The following is a 17,072-nucleotide window of genomic DNA, read 5'->3' as shown; positions in this document are numbered from 1 at the left end:
GATTTTTTTTTGTCTTTTTTGGTCCAATATGTAGCAATAAGACCTTTTAAACTTTCTTTGTTTGCCATATTTGTACTGATTTTTATTTTTTTAATTTCCGACCTGGAGCTAAAAAAATGACTGTGAGCTCTCTGGAAAGATCAAATGCTTTGTATCCAGCGAGAGCTCTGGAGCTTCTCACATCCTATGAAGAACATTTTTACAAGGTTAAGCTCAGATTGCAATACTTGCATGGCCCCACCTGAACTGAACCCAGCTGTTGGTCTCTGCAGTTTTGTTGAAACATTAGTCGTTTCCACAGACTTTTCACACAGATTTAGGAAGGTTTGACTTTGATTTTGAGTCTTTCCGTGCTCGAGGTTATATGATTGTTGTACTTGTCCTATGTTTGGCAGTGGCCCTTTCGTGTTTCTGATTAGGAATATTGTTGGCTGGCACTCACTCAGTAACATGATCAACTTCACTGTGAGTCCATCATTTTGTTGGAATTCTTTACAGTTGTGGTAAAAATAAAAATAAAATGGTGTCACTTCTTGCTTGATTTAATTAATATGATATGAAAGTGCCTTTGAGAAAACTTTTGTTCATTTTGAAACTCAGAAGAGAACCAAATCTCCATAAAAAGTCGTTTGATCTTTCATGCAGAGTACTTTCCTGTTGCACATGTGCCACCAAGGATTTGGTGATGTTACAATTGATTATCGGGGAGTGCATTTGGCATTGATTCTAAGACTTTCCCCCAAAAGTCCCATCATTGTGAGGCGGATATCAATTTCTAAATTGGAGTAATGGGAAATAAAGAACTTCCCTTCTTTGCCAGACATTATGCTCAGAGCCAGAGATTAGCTTACAGAACTGCAGTTTGTACTAAGCAATGACTGACTTGTGAAGAGGAGTTTTGGTAGAGTTTGTTGAGATTTGTCATCAAAATAATAAAAAAAAAAACAACACAGGATCCTTTTGCATTCTTGATGCAAATCAACATCAACTTAATAAAAAATAAATGTTTTCGTTCAGTGCTTATTTACAGTGTATTATTTTGTTGTCCGGTGTTTCCTCTGTTTAAATACTGAATATACTTTTTTTATGTGCAATAATGGATGGATGGATGGACGATTTATGTGCATGCGGCTTATTACCACACAATGGATTTGCAAACAGCTAAAGTTGTTTGTTACTTATAGCCACTCGTAAAAGTGAGGCACAACGATCTCACGCAGGGAGCAACAGGAACCTGGAGTGAGAACAAGATTAATCAGGATCTAACAGAAAATTATAATGTATAATTTTTCTTTGTTCAAGAGAGGCAAGCTGTCGTATAAAGAAACTGTTCAGAGATGCCTTCCCTTCACAACAGCTTGCTGAACTTGCTCCTACAATTGCAGATTTCAGTTTTATAGTTTCATATACTGATCATTATCTCTGATGACCATAGTAAAGACTTGCAATAATGTGTGTGGAAGGAATTCAGCAAGGTGTAAGTGTATGACGTTATTGTAAAGACGGAGCGAAGGCACTGACAATTTTAGGCAGTCACCAAAACAACAATATAACTAAGAGAATAGCTACACCTTTGAACTATGCCCACAACGTCACGCAGAGTAGCTTCTGTCAGAATTTAGAATTTTAGAAGCTAAATGGGACTTGGACATGCCTAAATGCATTAGCTCTTTTTGCTGTACATGTGGACTGTTCTTATAAGACTCAATATGTTTCAGTTTTGACTTCCACAGTTTTAGAATGAGGTTGAAAGGGCACTGATTTTGCTGTTAAATTGCCAAAATACAAAGATACTGCTTACGGCTACATCTGAACAAGCCAATGTATCTTAAACTGATAACAAGTGTAATACTGTCACAGTACTTTTCTTAATTGACTGACTTTGCCAAAGAATAATAGAACCTTGTTTCCATCTGCAGGGCAAATAAGATGTCAGTGTTTTTTATGGGACCTGAAACATGAACTTGAATGTGTGGTTGTTGCTTTCTGGTCTCCCTTTCTTGGACTCCTGCGGAGTATGTAGGAGAGGATTTCTGTCTGGCCACAGGATAATGTTCCTCAGGACACCAGCTCCCAATAAATTCTTCTGTCATCATGCTCTCTTAACTTCATTTCCTATTTACGTCTCTCTCTTTGTGTCCTCATCTTTCTCACACACAAGATCGTAGCAAATGGATGTTTGTTTTAGTCAGCCTTAGTCTGAACTATTGGTGCTCTGACCTTTTTTTCTCTATGTCATATGTAATTGTGCAGTTTAACAGGACATTTGATTATTGGTCCACTGAACTCTTTTGAAATGGGCTAATCCCTTTTATGTCATTGCGAGTTAAATACTATACACTATACGTTTGAAGGTGATTAAATGTCTGTTACAATACGTACTGTATTTGGGTTATTAATGAGTGTTGACACATATTTGGGGATATGTTGAAGGTAAATAAATGGTGCCATTAAATTAGGTGTTGTCTGTCTCTGTGATTGCCCTATGATGGACTGGAGACGGGGGGTGTCCAGGATATAGGAAGGATGGATGGCTGGATGGACTGATGGATGATCATTTTGCTAGCGTTGTCCAAACAGAATTGTATATTCACAATGGAACAAACAGAACATATCTGATGTTGAAACAAAAAACTTTCAATGTTCTGAAAAATATTACTTGTTTTGCATTCAATATAAGCAACACAGAAAGCTTTTGGAGCAGTGACAACAGAAAGCTAGGAAAGTAAATGGTACTAATAAATAACTGCTGGAGGAGCATTTTGTGTATGAAAAAAACACTTAAGAGGCATGTAGAAGTGAATGCCTCAAGAGCTTAACTTCTTTTCCAGACTCGTCCCCAAGCCCATATGGCTTTAAGTAAACATTTCTTGAAGACACATACTCGCTTCAGTGTCTTTGAATGTTCTTGGTTTTACAGTTAAGAGTCTCACCTGTGAAAAAATGCAAAATATATGGAACCATGTCAGTAAGAAATTCCCTGAAATAGGCTTTTTTCTTTTTTGGGGGGGTTCCACCATGTGAAGTACATGATATCATCAAACAGTTCCTTAATCAATCCAAAAAGGCAAGTTAAAGCTGTCATACAAAGACAAAGTCAAATGTGAACACAATTAGAGTCATTGGCGTCTTGTCTTGGCCAAAGATAATCTAAAACGGACTGAGACTAAATCGAAAAATGTTCTGTGGTCAGTGTGTAGTTTTCAGTTTATTCTCACCATCTGTGCCCTGAAATAATTGTGTTTGTAGGTCACCTCGTAAAATTGTAAAGAGTGTTTCTCTCACAGTGTTTTTCTTGCCTTTCTGTTGCAGTTATTACATGGATGGCAGAGTGAACAAGGCGGAGGACTTCCTCAAAACTCGCCTCTTGGACACACTTACAGAGCAGCTCACTAAAGTCACCAAAGTAATGACGTTTCTGTTTTAAATACTAAACTACCAGCGTAATAAATTTCAGTTCATATGAGAGCCCGTAGATTGCTGACATGTGGTAAACTGGTAAAGTCGTGAACACTTGACATTTACTTATCAACTCAACATATCCAACATGAATTTCAGAAGTCACGTTTTTTTTTTTTCCCTCATCTGAAAGTTTCAGTGCAGGATATTAAGAAATAATTCATTTTAATCATGGCATATATTTGTATTTCTTTTGAGATAGCCGAGTCATGGTTCACTCGGCTCTGATAGTCATAGTGATGAAAAAAAAGCCACATGGCTGAACCACAACAGAAAGTCTTCAGAGTGAAAGTGTAATGTCTACCATGAGGTAAGCTTATCAATACTAACTGCTGGAGTTTTGAGAGGTGAACACAGCCGCCAAAGTGCCTGAGGAGAAAATACCGCAATCATTCCTATGAACAAAATCTAAAACATGCAGTGATATGCTGCAGAGAGACTTTGTGTCTTACCCAGCAGGGAATGAAACAACATCTTATATCTATTGGGTTTGCTCGTGTTTTCATTACTTTGTATGCATTGTGATATTTCAAACTTTTTTTTCTCTTTCGATCGTTTTATGTTTTTTACAAACTCTAAAAAGGCTTTAATGGTTTGTAGAGTCGCTACGAGTGAAATTAAAGTTGCAACAATGTCACAGAACGGAAAGGCTCCAAAAATAAAAACAGAAGCCAGATGTTTATGTTCCTACTCATTTTTCATCCCTAAACTTCAATTATTTGCACAGTTTATACACCTTACATACAACAATCATCACAATTTTGGAAATCCAAAATGTATTATTATATTACAGTCCTAAATCATTGATTCAATCACAGGTAGCAAATACCAAATACAAACAAATTTCATGGTAGCAGCTTTTCTTATTCTCAGTACCTGAGAAGGGTTGAATTTTTTTTATGAAGTTTACATTTTAACATTATTTAAGCTCACCTGCTAACCTGTTTTACAGATCAAAAAAAAATTTTTTTTAATAGTTTATTTCAAATCATTGGTCACAAGATGATTTTCGTGACGATGAAATGTGTTGATGAGCCATTTTGCTCATTGCAGGTTGTGAACACATACACCCCTGGTAAGAAGGTGTGGCTGGGTGGACTCGGGCCAGCGTGGGCCGGAGGCATCAATAATCTCTCAGACACGTACGCTGCCAGCTTCCTGTAAGTTCTGTTATCTTGTTTCTTTTAAACATAAACATTTAAAACTTTTGAGGTAATACTTGATTGAAAATAGCCATCCTATCAAGAGAACTTTATACATCACAACCAAGTGGTTTTTGTGTGTGTGTGTGTGTGTGTGTGTTTCAGGTGGGCGAACACACTGGGTATGGCCGCCATGCAGGGGATTGATGTTGTCTTGCGTCACTCATTCTTCGACTACGGATATACACACCTCGTGGACCAGCATTTTAACCCTTTACCTGTGAGTCTTTGTCTTCCCATTCAACGAGGATTGCGACAATAATGTCGCACCGTCCGGGCACCACCGACAAAGACGTGACCTGAGACGTTCTGGAGCTTCTCTGCACAAGACCTCGTCCCCTGACGGCACTTCTCGCTCTTTCCCGTGGGAGCTATTAGCTGAGATGAAAGGCGTTTAGTGGTGATGAGTGGTTAGGCGAGGGGGCGAAATGCCATGTAACCTTAGCCCTTTATCAGTAGCCCAGGACAGTGTCACTGCTCCCCTCAACCCCCATCATAAATGTGTGCTTCTCTGTGTGAGACAGTTGGCCGGTGAGAGATCTGCAACCTGAGAGTTTGATACACAGGCATGTTTTGCAAAATAGCCACGCAGAGTGGAGCTGATCACTGCCAAGCTTGCCTCAGGTTTGCTCGGAATTTTACAGGAACAGACATACAAAACATCATTTATTACACACTGTGTCTATTTGCATAGTTGGTACATGTGCCTAAAAATGTTTTAACACCTCATATATGCATAATGTTAAGTCAAACAATTGCCCTTGCCTATTAAATTCTTTTAAGAGAGGTACTGTTTTAGCCTTTTCGTGTGTTTAACTAAATTCACTTCGCTGAAAAAAGGCAACCGTGAAGAGGTGTTAAATGCCACCATGAGTCAAGTTCATAAAACAAGATTTGTTAAGTTAATAACAAATTGTTTTATAGCAAGCTTGAGGCACAACAGGGGCATGAGGGCCTGCCCTAATGACACCAATAACAAATAATTTTTTGTTAAACAAAGGAGAAGGTTGGTGGAGTTGTGTCATACGCTGGTGAACTAGAATGAGGATTTACAATAAAGAAAGAAAACTACAATTTCAGCTGCTTGAGTTATTGGGATCAGGAATCACTTAGATCTGATGAACCCAACAATAGATCTTCGATAAGCCTCATTAGTACCCATTTGAAACTCACTATTACCTTAACTTAAAGTATCGAGTTGGCCTCACCATTCCTCCCCGTTTGTCTCCGTGTTATTTTCTGTGAGTGACGGCCTCCCGCTAGGATCACAATGCTTTTAACATGGTTGGATGTCTGAGGGCTGCACCAGCCTACCTGCTGAGAGGATTCACTGCTGAGCCAACCTGTCTTCTACACGGCAAATTTATGACTTGGCCCCTTCCGCTGTGGGATGACTCTTGTCGGATCCAGTCGAAGCCTCCAATCTACAATGACTTTACCACTTTTGTTCTTATTGTGTCACCCACAAACCTTTTTTGGGTTTTTGTTTTTTTTTATAGGTCCTTTTGCCATAATATTTTGTTTTCTTTTTATACCCCAGTCTATTTCCCTACAGAGTTGGGTCATAAGAATGAAAACTGATTGTGATGATTTTGTTCGAGATTCACTCTTTTTGGCACAAAAATCAGTCTGGCAGAAAGCAACGAGAGGACGCTTCTGTCTGGCAAGGGGAAATAAAGTTGACACAGTGGACTGTGCTTACAATTCAGCCAGTTCTTAATGGTCCCTCGTGGTTTTGTAGCTTTCAAACCGCGCTTGTAATGGATGTTCTAATACATCTTGATGATTTCCTGTTTTTATTTTTAGCAGCTGTTTTCTGTTTATAATTTTATGAGAGGTCCAATTAAAGCATACTGAAGATATAAAGGTAGTTAACTTCTTCGAGAATCGGGCTAAATTAAAAACAGAGAAATATTATACGCCCTGACAGAGGTAAAGTTCAAGCGGCTATATACTCAAATTGCGAGATTTAGAGATATGAGCCCCATCCAAGCAGCCTGACTCTCATTTGAGCTATTTAGTCAAACATAAAATTGTAATTGCTCATTTTCATATTACCGTCTTGCATGAACTCAACCTCAATGCAGCCTGGGTTTAATTGGCTTGTGGCGTGTAGTGTTTTCCTCACATAACTGATGTACTCATGTATGTTGTTCCTCCTATCTTATCTATCATATCTTTGTTTATCCATGAGTTTGATCGGATGTTAAAGTGAATGTCACTGCTGAGGTTTGGTGTTCGTCATCTGTCTCTGAAGGGAGAGTCTGGGGTGAGAGAGAAATGATTAAAACAAGGACACAGGAAAATGGGTTAAACCACTGAAGATCCCAGACCTCAGCTGATATTCCACAGCAAGACAAAAAGAGTATTAGATTTCACCAGTTTTGGCTTGTCAGGTGACAATTGAAATTATGCGTGTTACTCTGCTTTTGAAATTCAAACAGAACAAGAGACTATAGTATCACTCTGACCACTTTTCACCTTTTTCTAAAAAAAAAAATGGAAAGGACAAAAACTCCAGATTCAGAGCTGTTCTTTGTTTCATACACTATGTAATAATCACAGATCACAGTTCTGGCCATACATCCATCCATCCATCCCTTTGGCCGTGACCAGCACTATACTGTTCTATACTGTGCTCTGCTTCTTTCGATGCCTTGGCAGCAAATTAAGTTAAAGCCTGCGTGGAAAAAAGAAGCCCTTAAATGTTGCCATATGCAGGATTGCATGGGAACTTCCTGAGGAACACATGTTGTTCTGGGTTTCTCGGAGAGGTGTTGAGTCTGTGTAGTCTATCAAGGGAGAGTGGACCACTCAACAACCACCAGCAATTCTCCATGTCGAATAATATTTTGTGAAAATGTCACATTACGGGCCTGTCATTTCTGAACTGGTTGGAGGCTGGGAGATGTAATGTGACATGTTACATGTGACAGTGAGTTCCAGCTAAATGGTCAATGTCAAAGTGCTGATGTTTTCGAAATAGGAAGTCGTTGTGCACCAAATCTTCTTTTTTTCCCCCCCCCTACACAGAGTATAAGCTTTGTTGGCATGTTCTTTAATGTTTATGAAACCTAATAGGTTTACTCATTTACTGAATAAACAGAATTGAGATTTTAGCGATATTTCCTTTTATTGGAATCCACTGCTGTAAACCATTAAAAAAATACAAAGAAACTGCGATTACGACATCATGGAAGTAATAAAACATACATTTTATCCTGCGTTGGTTTTCATTATCTATGTAAATTGAAGAATTAAATAATACAAAAAAAAATGTGCCGAGGATCAGCAAATAATACCAAAAGGTTTTGAGTCAAATGTTCACAATGAGAACAATATTGTACAAAGGTGCATTCACTGTCCACATAATGTGAGTATTGCAGTGTAACTAGACCATTTTTTTCAGTGTTGAGGGATAGAAAGGATATGTTCACTCGTCGTCATTGTTCACTGGTTGAATGTACTCATAATTAGGACTGTTGACAGTCATTAGTCTAATAAGGTTTTTGAATGAACTGTAATATTCCTGTAAACATTGTTATCGTTATTAATTTTGTAATTGTGCGTGCATATGTGTTTCCCTCGCAGGATTACTGGTTCTCTCTAGTTTTCAAGCGTCTGGTTGGTCCCAGGGTTTTAGCCGTGCGGGTGGCTGGACTGCAGAGGAAGCCTCAGCCAGGGCGAGTCATACGAGACAAACTGCGTATCTATGCTCACTGCACCAGCTACTACAAGTACGTAACACGGCTCAGATGCAGTCCGTTTTCAACTTGCAAAGTGTGCAGCTTTCTTTTTTCTCTCTCTCTCTCTGTCTTCTTCTTTTGAGGCTGGCAGATGACAAAGCACACGTACTCATCGCCTCTCGATGAAGTGAGGCAGCACTCAGGGAGCGTCCTTAAAGATTTAGACAGAAAACAGACTGCCGCGGTTTCAACATTCTCGACTCCTCGCGTCTTCCTGCAAACACCTGAGCCGCGGTGTCTTTGGGGGATGAACAAAATCCCACCGCCAAGCCCATTCGGCTTCCCATAAATAAGCAGGCAACAGACACCTGCTCATTCACAGCTCAGAGCCTATAAAACTTAACGGGTATCACTTATCAGGTGTGTGGGTTCTGTCTCCCTGCCGTCAAAGAGCCGCTGAAAGGCGTGCGAGGCCTTCATCCCATCTCGGATTGGCTGCAGGGGGATATTTGAGGGGGGAGGGGGAGGGACAATAAGGCAGTCTGTGCCGGGAGGAGATGAAGAGCGCCACCGTGGCCTGTTCAAGGTTATCATTTAACCCAGGCCGGCGACTGTCAGCACCAGGCTAGGCTTACAGCCGTGCTCGGGACGGGGCTCGTTTACAGGTGGAGCATCTCATCAGAAAACAGCAGTGCACCGAACAGATGGATGGCCAGTAAAGCGGGCCGGAGTTGCGTAACAAATACAGAAGTGCGAGATCTAATGACATGCAAGCACATATTTGAAATAGTTCTTAACAAGCGTCCTCACTCAGCCGCCTGCTGTGTGGTGAAGTCGGGAGTACCGGTAAATGAAATGCCCACGACTTGCAACAGCTCCACTCAAGATATCAATCATCTCGGGATTCATAGGATCAGACAGTAAAAAGCACTAAAGCAGCCCCTCTTGAATCCAAAGCCACTTCAGTTGTCGTTATTTCTGCCACTTTGTGGTTGAAGCAGTCAGTCCCTAAGTGGACAAACCACTGCGTACCGTATTAGACAGCGAGGAACATAAATGTGTCCAGGCAGTCAGTGGTTTTAGAAGTCTCTGCAGATTAGATATTTGACTTCCACTGCCCTTTTACCCCTTTTAGTGGTTTGCATGGCATTTTTTTATCTTTTTTTCCACTTTTCAGTGATGCTCCAACTTCAAACACCACCAACACATGTTTATGTTCCTGGTTTGGATCTCGAAGAGCCTCGTCGTTTCAAACGCCTGAGACGCACTTATCTCTCCCTCCATCTCAGTATCAGATCTATCACTCGGAGTATTGGTCTATGTTTCTCAGGAAAAAAAGCTCTGGGAGTTTTTAGCACAGAGCCAGAAACACAGTGTGGTTTCACATGGTAAATACATTGAATATTAGAAACTCTGCAGGACTATTGATATAAATTCCTCACCCCAAAATGCAAACACTGATAAAGATGCAGACCAATAAGAATTCCAAATGAATGATGGCTAATGGCAGATGTGTCGAGCAGACGGTTTTGCCCTGACCCCGAACGCCGTGGTTGACATGTGGTATTCACTACGGCTGTGTTGTCTTTGTCCTCATATCGGAGCTCTTATTAGATTTTATCATGTTTGTCTTCTCTGTCTTGCTAAGTTATTTACCTTTGACCAGTGTACCTCTCGAATTGTGTCCCCAGCGCTTTGCTCTAAGGAGAGGGACTCAAACACTGTTGTCTGTGTAACTCAAGAAGTGTTGCCCTTTGTGTTCACACCCTTCATCTGACCCGGCACCAGACAGCAGCAGGTTTTAATATTGGATACTGTACAAGCGGGCCGATCTTTGCACTAGATAGCCTCGATCAGAATGATGTTAAAAATTGAAAAGTGATTTAGCGCATACTAAATATAAGGAATTGGTTTTAAAGCATGACGAAGTGCAACTTGCTACTTTAAGAAGTTCCGTTTTTTTTGGGTTTTTTTTTTTAGATGTGCTTTATCTTTTCCTTTATTAATTTTCTGCAAGCCTTTTGATCCAGAGCAGATCGAGGAGTTGCGGTTTCTTGCCGTTACTATTTGAGAGAAATATCAAAGATATTTCTCCTCTTTGTAGTCATCTTTAATTATAGAGAATTTTATTCAACACGGCAACGTAATGGACAATGAAGTTCTGTCGACAGATGTGCAGAGGAGCCTCTTTTGTTCGTATCTTTAAATGTGGCATGAAAAATGATGTTCTCTTGGTTTTCTGTTTTACGGCACCAGTCATAACTACGTGAGGGGGTCGATAACGATCTACATCATCAATCTCCATCGGTCACGGAAAAAAATCAAGCTGGCGGGGACGTTGCGGAACAAAACGGTGCATCAGTACTTGCTGCAGCCCTACGGCATGGACGGACTCAGAGCCAAGTCAGTACTACACTCTCTGGTTTTATCTGCCTCGTTTAGCCTAATCAAAGAAAACAAATCCTCTGCAGAAAGACTTGAAATTCCTGTTATAGCTTTTGTAAAAAATAAACACAAAAACTAAATATAATGAAAAAAAAAGCTTTCTAATGGTTCCAACAACTAAAAGAGAAGAACAAGTGGAAATAAAAGTTTCATTAAAAAAACTTTCAGTCTAGTTTCAATAGGGTGTTAAACAGTGGTCTCCAATCCATTTAATTTTTTTTTTTATTTAAGACCGCAGTGTGTAAAAGCAGCATATTGTGTGAACACCACCCCATAAAACATGCAAATACATACATATATATGCTCACGTACGAAAACTTTTTCATCCAGAAAGTAGCATGGCAAAAAGAGTGAGCTATAGTTTCATCGAGAATAATACGACAAACAAAAAGCCCTTTTGTGGAATAAAATGTGGTGAACCATTTCTTTTATATTTCTCTTTTTATTGAGACCATCGCTCTACAGTAAATCGCACTGCTCAATGGAAAAGTAACTATTCACAGGGCAGATCTCCTCATAAAGCGCCACTGTGTTTGCGTGTCCTTGTTTGAATCCATTTTTATTACCTACAGCAGATGGTTTATAAAGGGTTTCCCCCCCCATTTTATTTTCATTTCCTCTTACCTCTCGTTGCTGTTCTCAGAGTCATTTTACCAACTATGCTATATTACACTTTATGTAACTTGATCATATAATTCCTCTTTCCTCAAAATGTCCCTTAAAATAAAAAGGTTTATGGTTTCAGTACTTTCTCCTTAAATCCTGCGGTCTGTTATTCTGACTCAGGCTTAAGCTTCCAATCCTGGAATAACAGTCTAATGAGTCGGGACCGTGTGAGAGAGTGTGTCGGCCTTTGTGTTATACGATACCTACACACAGCCTTAATGGCGGCTCAGGCATGATCCTTCAATAACAGCGTAATGACGGAGGATGTTTTAGGTGTTAGAACAGGATTGCAAGGTAATTAATAGTAGAGCAAGCTAACGACGTGCCTTTTTCTGGCCTTAAGTGCTTTCCTTTAACACAGGCAGCGCGGGGAAGCTTTTTATGATGAATTCAGCAACACCAGATGTCTATAAATGTGTCTGTGTCATGGAACTTTTCAAAGTTTTTCAGCCCACATATGTTGAAGCAAGGCCTTGAGCTGTACACTTTGATTCATAACTCCTCTTTATTGAACTGAATTTTATTTCAAATTTTATTGAATTGGAGGTTGATGTGAAAACCTTGACTGGCATTGATCCCGGTCCCGTGGTTGAGCTCCACTCAGGAACTGCAGCGATTTACAGCTGAAAGATGGGTCAAGGTGACTTCACTGTGTCGGGACGGTACAAAGAGGCTTTTTTTGGGGTTTGATTTATTATGGCACATTATTTTAATAAGATTATTAAACATGAACCATGCAAAAATACTCTCAAGAAAGAACATTTTAAATACTGATCATAAAATAAGAAGAAGAATTCCTACTTTCAAGACAAGACAAAAAGAATACAGTCCAAAATGTGAACATTTTGTGAAACTGTCCTGTGTGTTACTTATGTGTTTGTTTGTTTGTTTGTTTGTTTGCTTGTTTGTTTATTTAAATGTGGACATCAATGTCCTAATTCCTCTGGTATTCCAATTTATTATACATTAAAATTCAAACAGGAAATAATAAATATACTATATAAGCAGGAAACACCTCTAGGAAAAGATGTTGCAATGTACCAATTTGCCTATGCTGAGAAATAAAGAATATAAAGTTTATTATTTTCATCTGTTACTTCTTCAAACCAAGACGTTAACGTTACCATATTTTAATCTTAATCTTATCTGTATTAAGAGCCAATCAAACTCAATTGTTTCTGAAATCTATTTGAAATCTATTAATGATTACATCTGTAGATTTATGTTCATAGTAAAATCAATTGATGAGTTACTTCATGTCTTCAATATCTATATTTTCAGCAAAGTTCAACTCTGTAGCTCCAGTACATGAGGCTCTTTAAACCTCTTAAAAAGTGGATCCCTGTAGCTTTCACTGGATTACATCCAAATAAACTATTATTTTAACGTTCTTGTTTTGACTCTTGCAATAAAAAGTGTCATATGGTGCTGCTACTCCTCTCACTGCAGGTGAGTAATGATGCGTTTCTGACACTAATCATTGGTCAAGTAACCATGCGACGCGTCTCAAAAAGAGTAACAGGAGAGTTCATTCCAATGTTGGCGTCATTCTGATGTGTATTTTATATGTTATATATATTATATAAGATAATTTTTTGCCCAGATGACTTTTATGTGGCGGTACAGGTAAGTTTGTGAAAAACCAACCCTGGTATAGTTGATCAACTGTCTGCAGTCACTCACATCTCTCTCAGAAGCTGGTGCCACATAACAAGGTTATTGCAATATTGCAGCAGCAGCTCCCCCTAGTGTACGACTGACAGAATCATCAACCCGGTTAAAAGAGGAGGAAATATTAACAAGCGGTGTTCTTGGCCTCTTCGGTCATTCATGTGGGGTTTTTTTGTTTTTGTTTTTGTTTTTTACCTGGGGGGGGGGGGGGGGGGGCAGTTTTATGTATCAGGAGGGAGACAAAGAATGCTTTGAAAGTAAAGAGGCAACTTTCAGTTTTGTAACATTTGCTGACGTGGTCCATGTTGGTCTGTCGCGTCTCTGCAGACACGTCCAGCTGAACGGGGAGAAGCTGCTCATGGTGGACAACGAGACCTTCCCAGAGCTGAAGCCCAAGACTCTGAGAGCTGGGCGGACGATAGCTATGCCTCCTATGACTATTGGCTTCTATGTCATCAAAAACATCAACGCATACGCCTGTCGAAGATAACATTGACTTTTCTTCCTTAAGATAAAGGCTTATATTCGACAATAAAAGAAAAAAAAGGGGGGGGGGATAATTTTGCAATACATGGAAATGTTGTGGTGTCTTACGTGTACACTTAAAAAAACAATACAAACGTTCTGTTGATCAGCCTCTTGAGCTGGTTTTTAGAGGCTATTTTAGAAACAGTTTGGCCAAATAACAAACAAAACTTTTCGCTCCCTTGTTCTCTTTCCTGCTCCAACAAATACTTTGCCCAAAATAAATACAAAGGGCTGCACTGAACACTTTTCCTTTCATTCCACTTCAATTTCCTCAGCCGTTACAAGACTTGGGTGTATATTCACTCTGCTGTACCTTTGTGTGACATGACAGCTATATTCTCTCTCTATTTTTTGGAGGTTATCTTACCTTTTTCTTTTCACATCTTATTCCTTTCTAACGTTTCACTGACGAAGAAACGGGAGGAAGTCCATGCATGTACGGCATTACTGGAGTACACAGCTGTCAGCTTGAGTTTGACCTGATCCGTTCCACAAGGGAAGAAATGCCACAGTGCCTGCGTGCTCATCGAGCCACATGCAGAGTTTGTGTATGTGTGTGTGTGTGTGTGTGTGTGTGTGTGTGTTTTTGTGTTTTGTTGATCAAGCTACTGATGTGTCTGTACAGTGTTTTGTACTTGCCAGTTACGTGTGCTACTTTTATTCAGCTGGCATGCCCTTGGATTTAAACTCACACTTCTTTTTATTTTGTTTTGGGTTTTTTTTTTATCAGGATGAGTTTGTGTTTTTGTTGCAAATTTCTAGTGAACTACAGACTATAATAACCAGGATGTGCCATTAGTGCATATTTGCTTCGAAGCACAGCTAAAGAACAATGTGAACGTGTCCATCACGTCGTCTGCGTCCAACGCTTCAATCCTTCAGGTGTATTTAAACATATCTCCTCGTCTTTTCGGTATGATCCTACATTGTTATAATTCTCTAATGCTGCTAGGTCTCTATTGTACTAAATATACATTATATAGTTTACATTATTATGTACAGATTCACAATTGTGCATTATTGGATAACGTTTTGATTTTGTACATAAAGAAGATAGATGTGATTTAGGCTTGGTATGTTTACTTACATACACAATATTATTAATTTATATGATAAAATACATCACTTTATATTTCTATTATCAAAGGCCCGGTTTGTTAGTAGTACTATTGCCCCAACTCAAAAGTAAAAATTCAAAACATAAATACGGTAAGGTATTATCAAGACAGATTTTACATAAAAAGATTGTGGAAAGAAATGGCAAAAGCTGCTTTTTTTCTTCTTTTTTTTGTACTGACATCAATGTACACTATGATGGTTTTGGATTTCCCATCTGTTGCTATTTGACTTTTGCTTTCATAATATTTTGAGTATCTTATTTAACAATTGGCTTGTTGTTCCATACACTAAAACTACTCACTGAAAGGGATTGTTTCCTGGTTGTGTTGCTTATTTTGAGCTGCAGATTGACTCAAGTAGGAACAATACATGATGGACAAGAAGCAAGAGTAGGTTTGAACATGTTGAATATAAGGAATATTTATCCTCTGAATGTGTTTATACGTAATGTAGAGATGTTCATATTTGTTTTTGGAGAGCATTGTTTTATTATGTAAAGTGTGCCTATATTATTTTTTGTAAAAAAAAAACAACAAAGTTTACATTGATAATAAACACAAATACCTAATAAAAATGTGTGTTCAGGATATTCTTTTGTAAAGATGATCAGCGCTGCATGCCACAGTCTGCATTCATTCAAGTATTTTAGTGCGTTTCAGACATAAGCTGGTGAAAAGGTCAACATGTTGCCTGTAAACCCATAATGCCACATACAAGAGAGGATTTGGGAGCAAATTCTTCATAAACAGCTAAGTCCCATCATGTGAAAAATATACTGAGCAGTGGAAACAGCTCGGTCGCAACTCTGATGCAGGACAATATTCTGAAGCGCCACAAAATATCAGCGAGAGGAAGAAAAGGTGACAGAGAAAGGTGTGCAAAGTATTCTTATACTTAAGTAGATGTACAGATGATTGTGTAAAAAGAGACCTTGGTGAAAGTAAACGTGATGTTCTTAAGTGAAAGGGAAATGGGTTCTAAAATGTATGAGTGCAAATAATCCCTAACTTTATTGAGATACAATGGCTTTAAAAACAGGCAATATGCATACACACCTTAGACTTTTTTGAAAGTACAGACTAGACAATACAAATCTTTGTGGTCAAATATAGGGACTTTTTTTTTTTTTTTTTTTTAGTTTGAGTAACTTACTAACACTATAACAAAGCACAAATCATTTCTTATGTGTCATTTCTGAAAATATTACAGTACATGGAAACTGCTCACCTCTTGCAGCATCCTGGAAAATAAGGTCCTGATGTATTACTCTTCTGGATCACAGGTTCACAAACCGACTGTGTATTGTGCTATTCTGGGTCTGTGCTATGTGGGAACAGCTGATCACGGCTTTTTCGGGGGAATGTGCTGTTCTGTGACTGTTTCAGGACGCTGCTGAGGGGAAACATGAAGCCAGCGTGGGCTCAGACTTCAGCTTTGGCCCAGACAGAGTAAACCTGAGTCTCTCTTGGCTCAGTGTTTACTGACACACAAACGAATGGGATCTACTTCTTATTCTCAAGTCAACTGAAGGCTCGGAGTATGTCTGCTGGTTTTAATGTACGTTATTCAGCTTTGATGTTTCATGCTCCTTTAATTACAATTTTAGTTTATGATCCATTCAAGCAAAATGGACTTTTATGCAAGAGGCAAAGAAATGTTTGGCAGCATAAATTAGCTTTCTGAACAATTTCTCACATGTGGTTTGATTCAAGCAGACCAACACTGTTGACATGTATGAATAAAACCAGGCTCATTAACACCTGGCCCATTTCCTCTGGGACCTGGTGAAGGGGAAAATATTATTCATTGTACCATGGAGGCCTCACATGTACACACATTTGGAAGAATATGTAAACATGCTTTCTTTTTTTAATTTAAAGCACAGTGAAAGAGAGCAGACATGTTAAGGTGGAGAAAGATAACTAAATTGACTTGGGCTGCACGTTCTCAGGAAAATTACTTGAACTCAGTCGTCGGTGCACATTGAAAATGTCCTTGGATCATATATTCACGGAACTTTCTGACATCCCAGGTCCTTATCAAGCTAAATCCATGGAAATGGATTTGATTAGCAAACTTTGCTTCGTGTATACCTGTACCTTGTGATAATAACTGCTGAGCATCACTTCCGCTGACAAATTCTTAATTGTGTTGTGATTTTAAGAGGACCATGTCGCATTTGGCCACTTCTGCGTGACATTGTCTCTTTAGTGAAGGTAAGCGTTGGCCAGGCCTGCCAAACACTGTTTATACTCACAGATCCATTTTGAGACATGCAAGGCCCCTTTTGCCCTGT

The 17,072-nt window shown here is 39.1% G+C and overlaps 1 protein-coding gene across 1 annotated transcript in view; it reads left to right on the top strand.

The window, feature by feature from the left end:
• The window catches only part of hpse2 (heparanase 2), a gene marked incomplete at its 3' end in the record, with an annotated part of 50,086 nt that extends 36,467 nt beyond the window's left edge, over positions 1-13,619 (top strand). Inside the window, exons 7-12 of the mRNA XM_080507594.1 lie at positions 3,313-3,406; positions 4,513-4,619; positions 4,767-4,881; positions 8,253-8,398; positions 10,604-10,750; positions 13,457-13,619. Of these exons, the coding sequence (XP_080363720.1) occupies positions 3,313-3,406; positions 4,513-4,619; positions 4,767-4,881; positions 8,253-8,398; positions 10,604-10,750; positions 13,457-13,619 (772 nt within the window). The remainder of the gene's footprint in view (positions 1-3,312; positions 3,407-4,512; positions 4,620-4,766; positions 4,882-8,252; positions 8,399-10,603; positions 10,751-13,456) is intronic.
• Positions 13,620-17,072: the final 3,453 nt, after the last annotated feature.

This window comes from Blennius ocellaris (genome assembly GCF_963422515.1).
Source record: "Blennius ocellaris genome assembly, chromosome: 13".
In the NCBI taxonomy this organism is placed as follows: Eukaryota; Metazoa; Chordata; class Actinopteri; order Blenniiformes; family Blenniidae; genus Blennius; species Blennius ocellaris.
The sequence above is the reverse complement of the archived record's forward strand: the minus strand, read 5'-3'. Positions and strand labels throughout refer to the sequence as shown.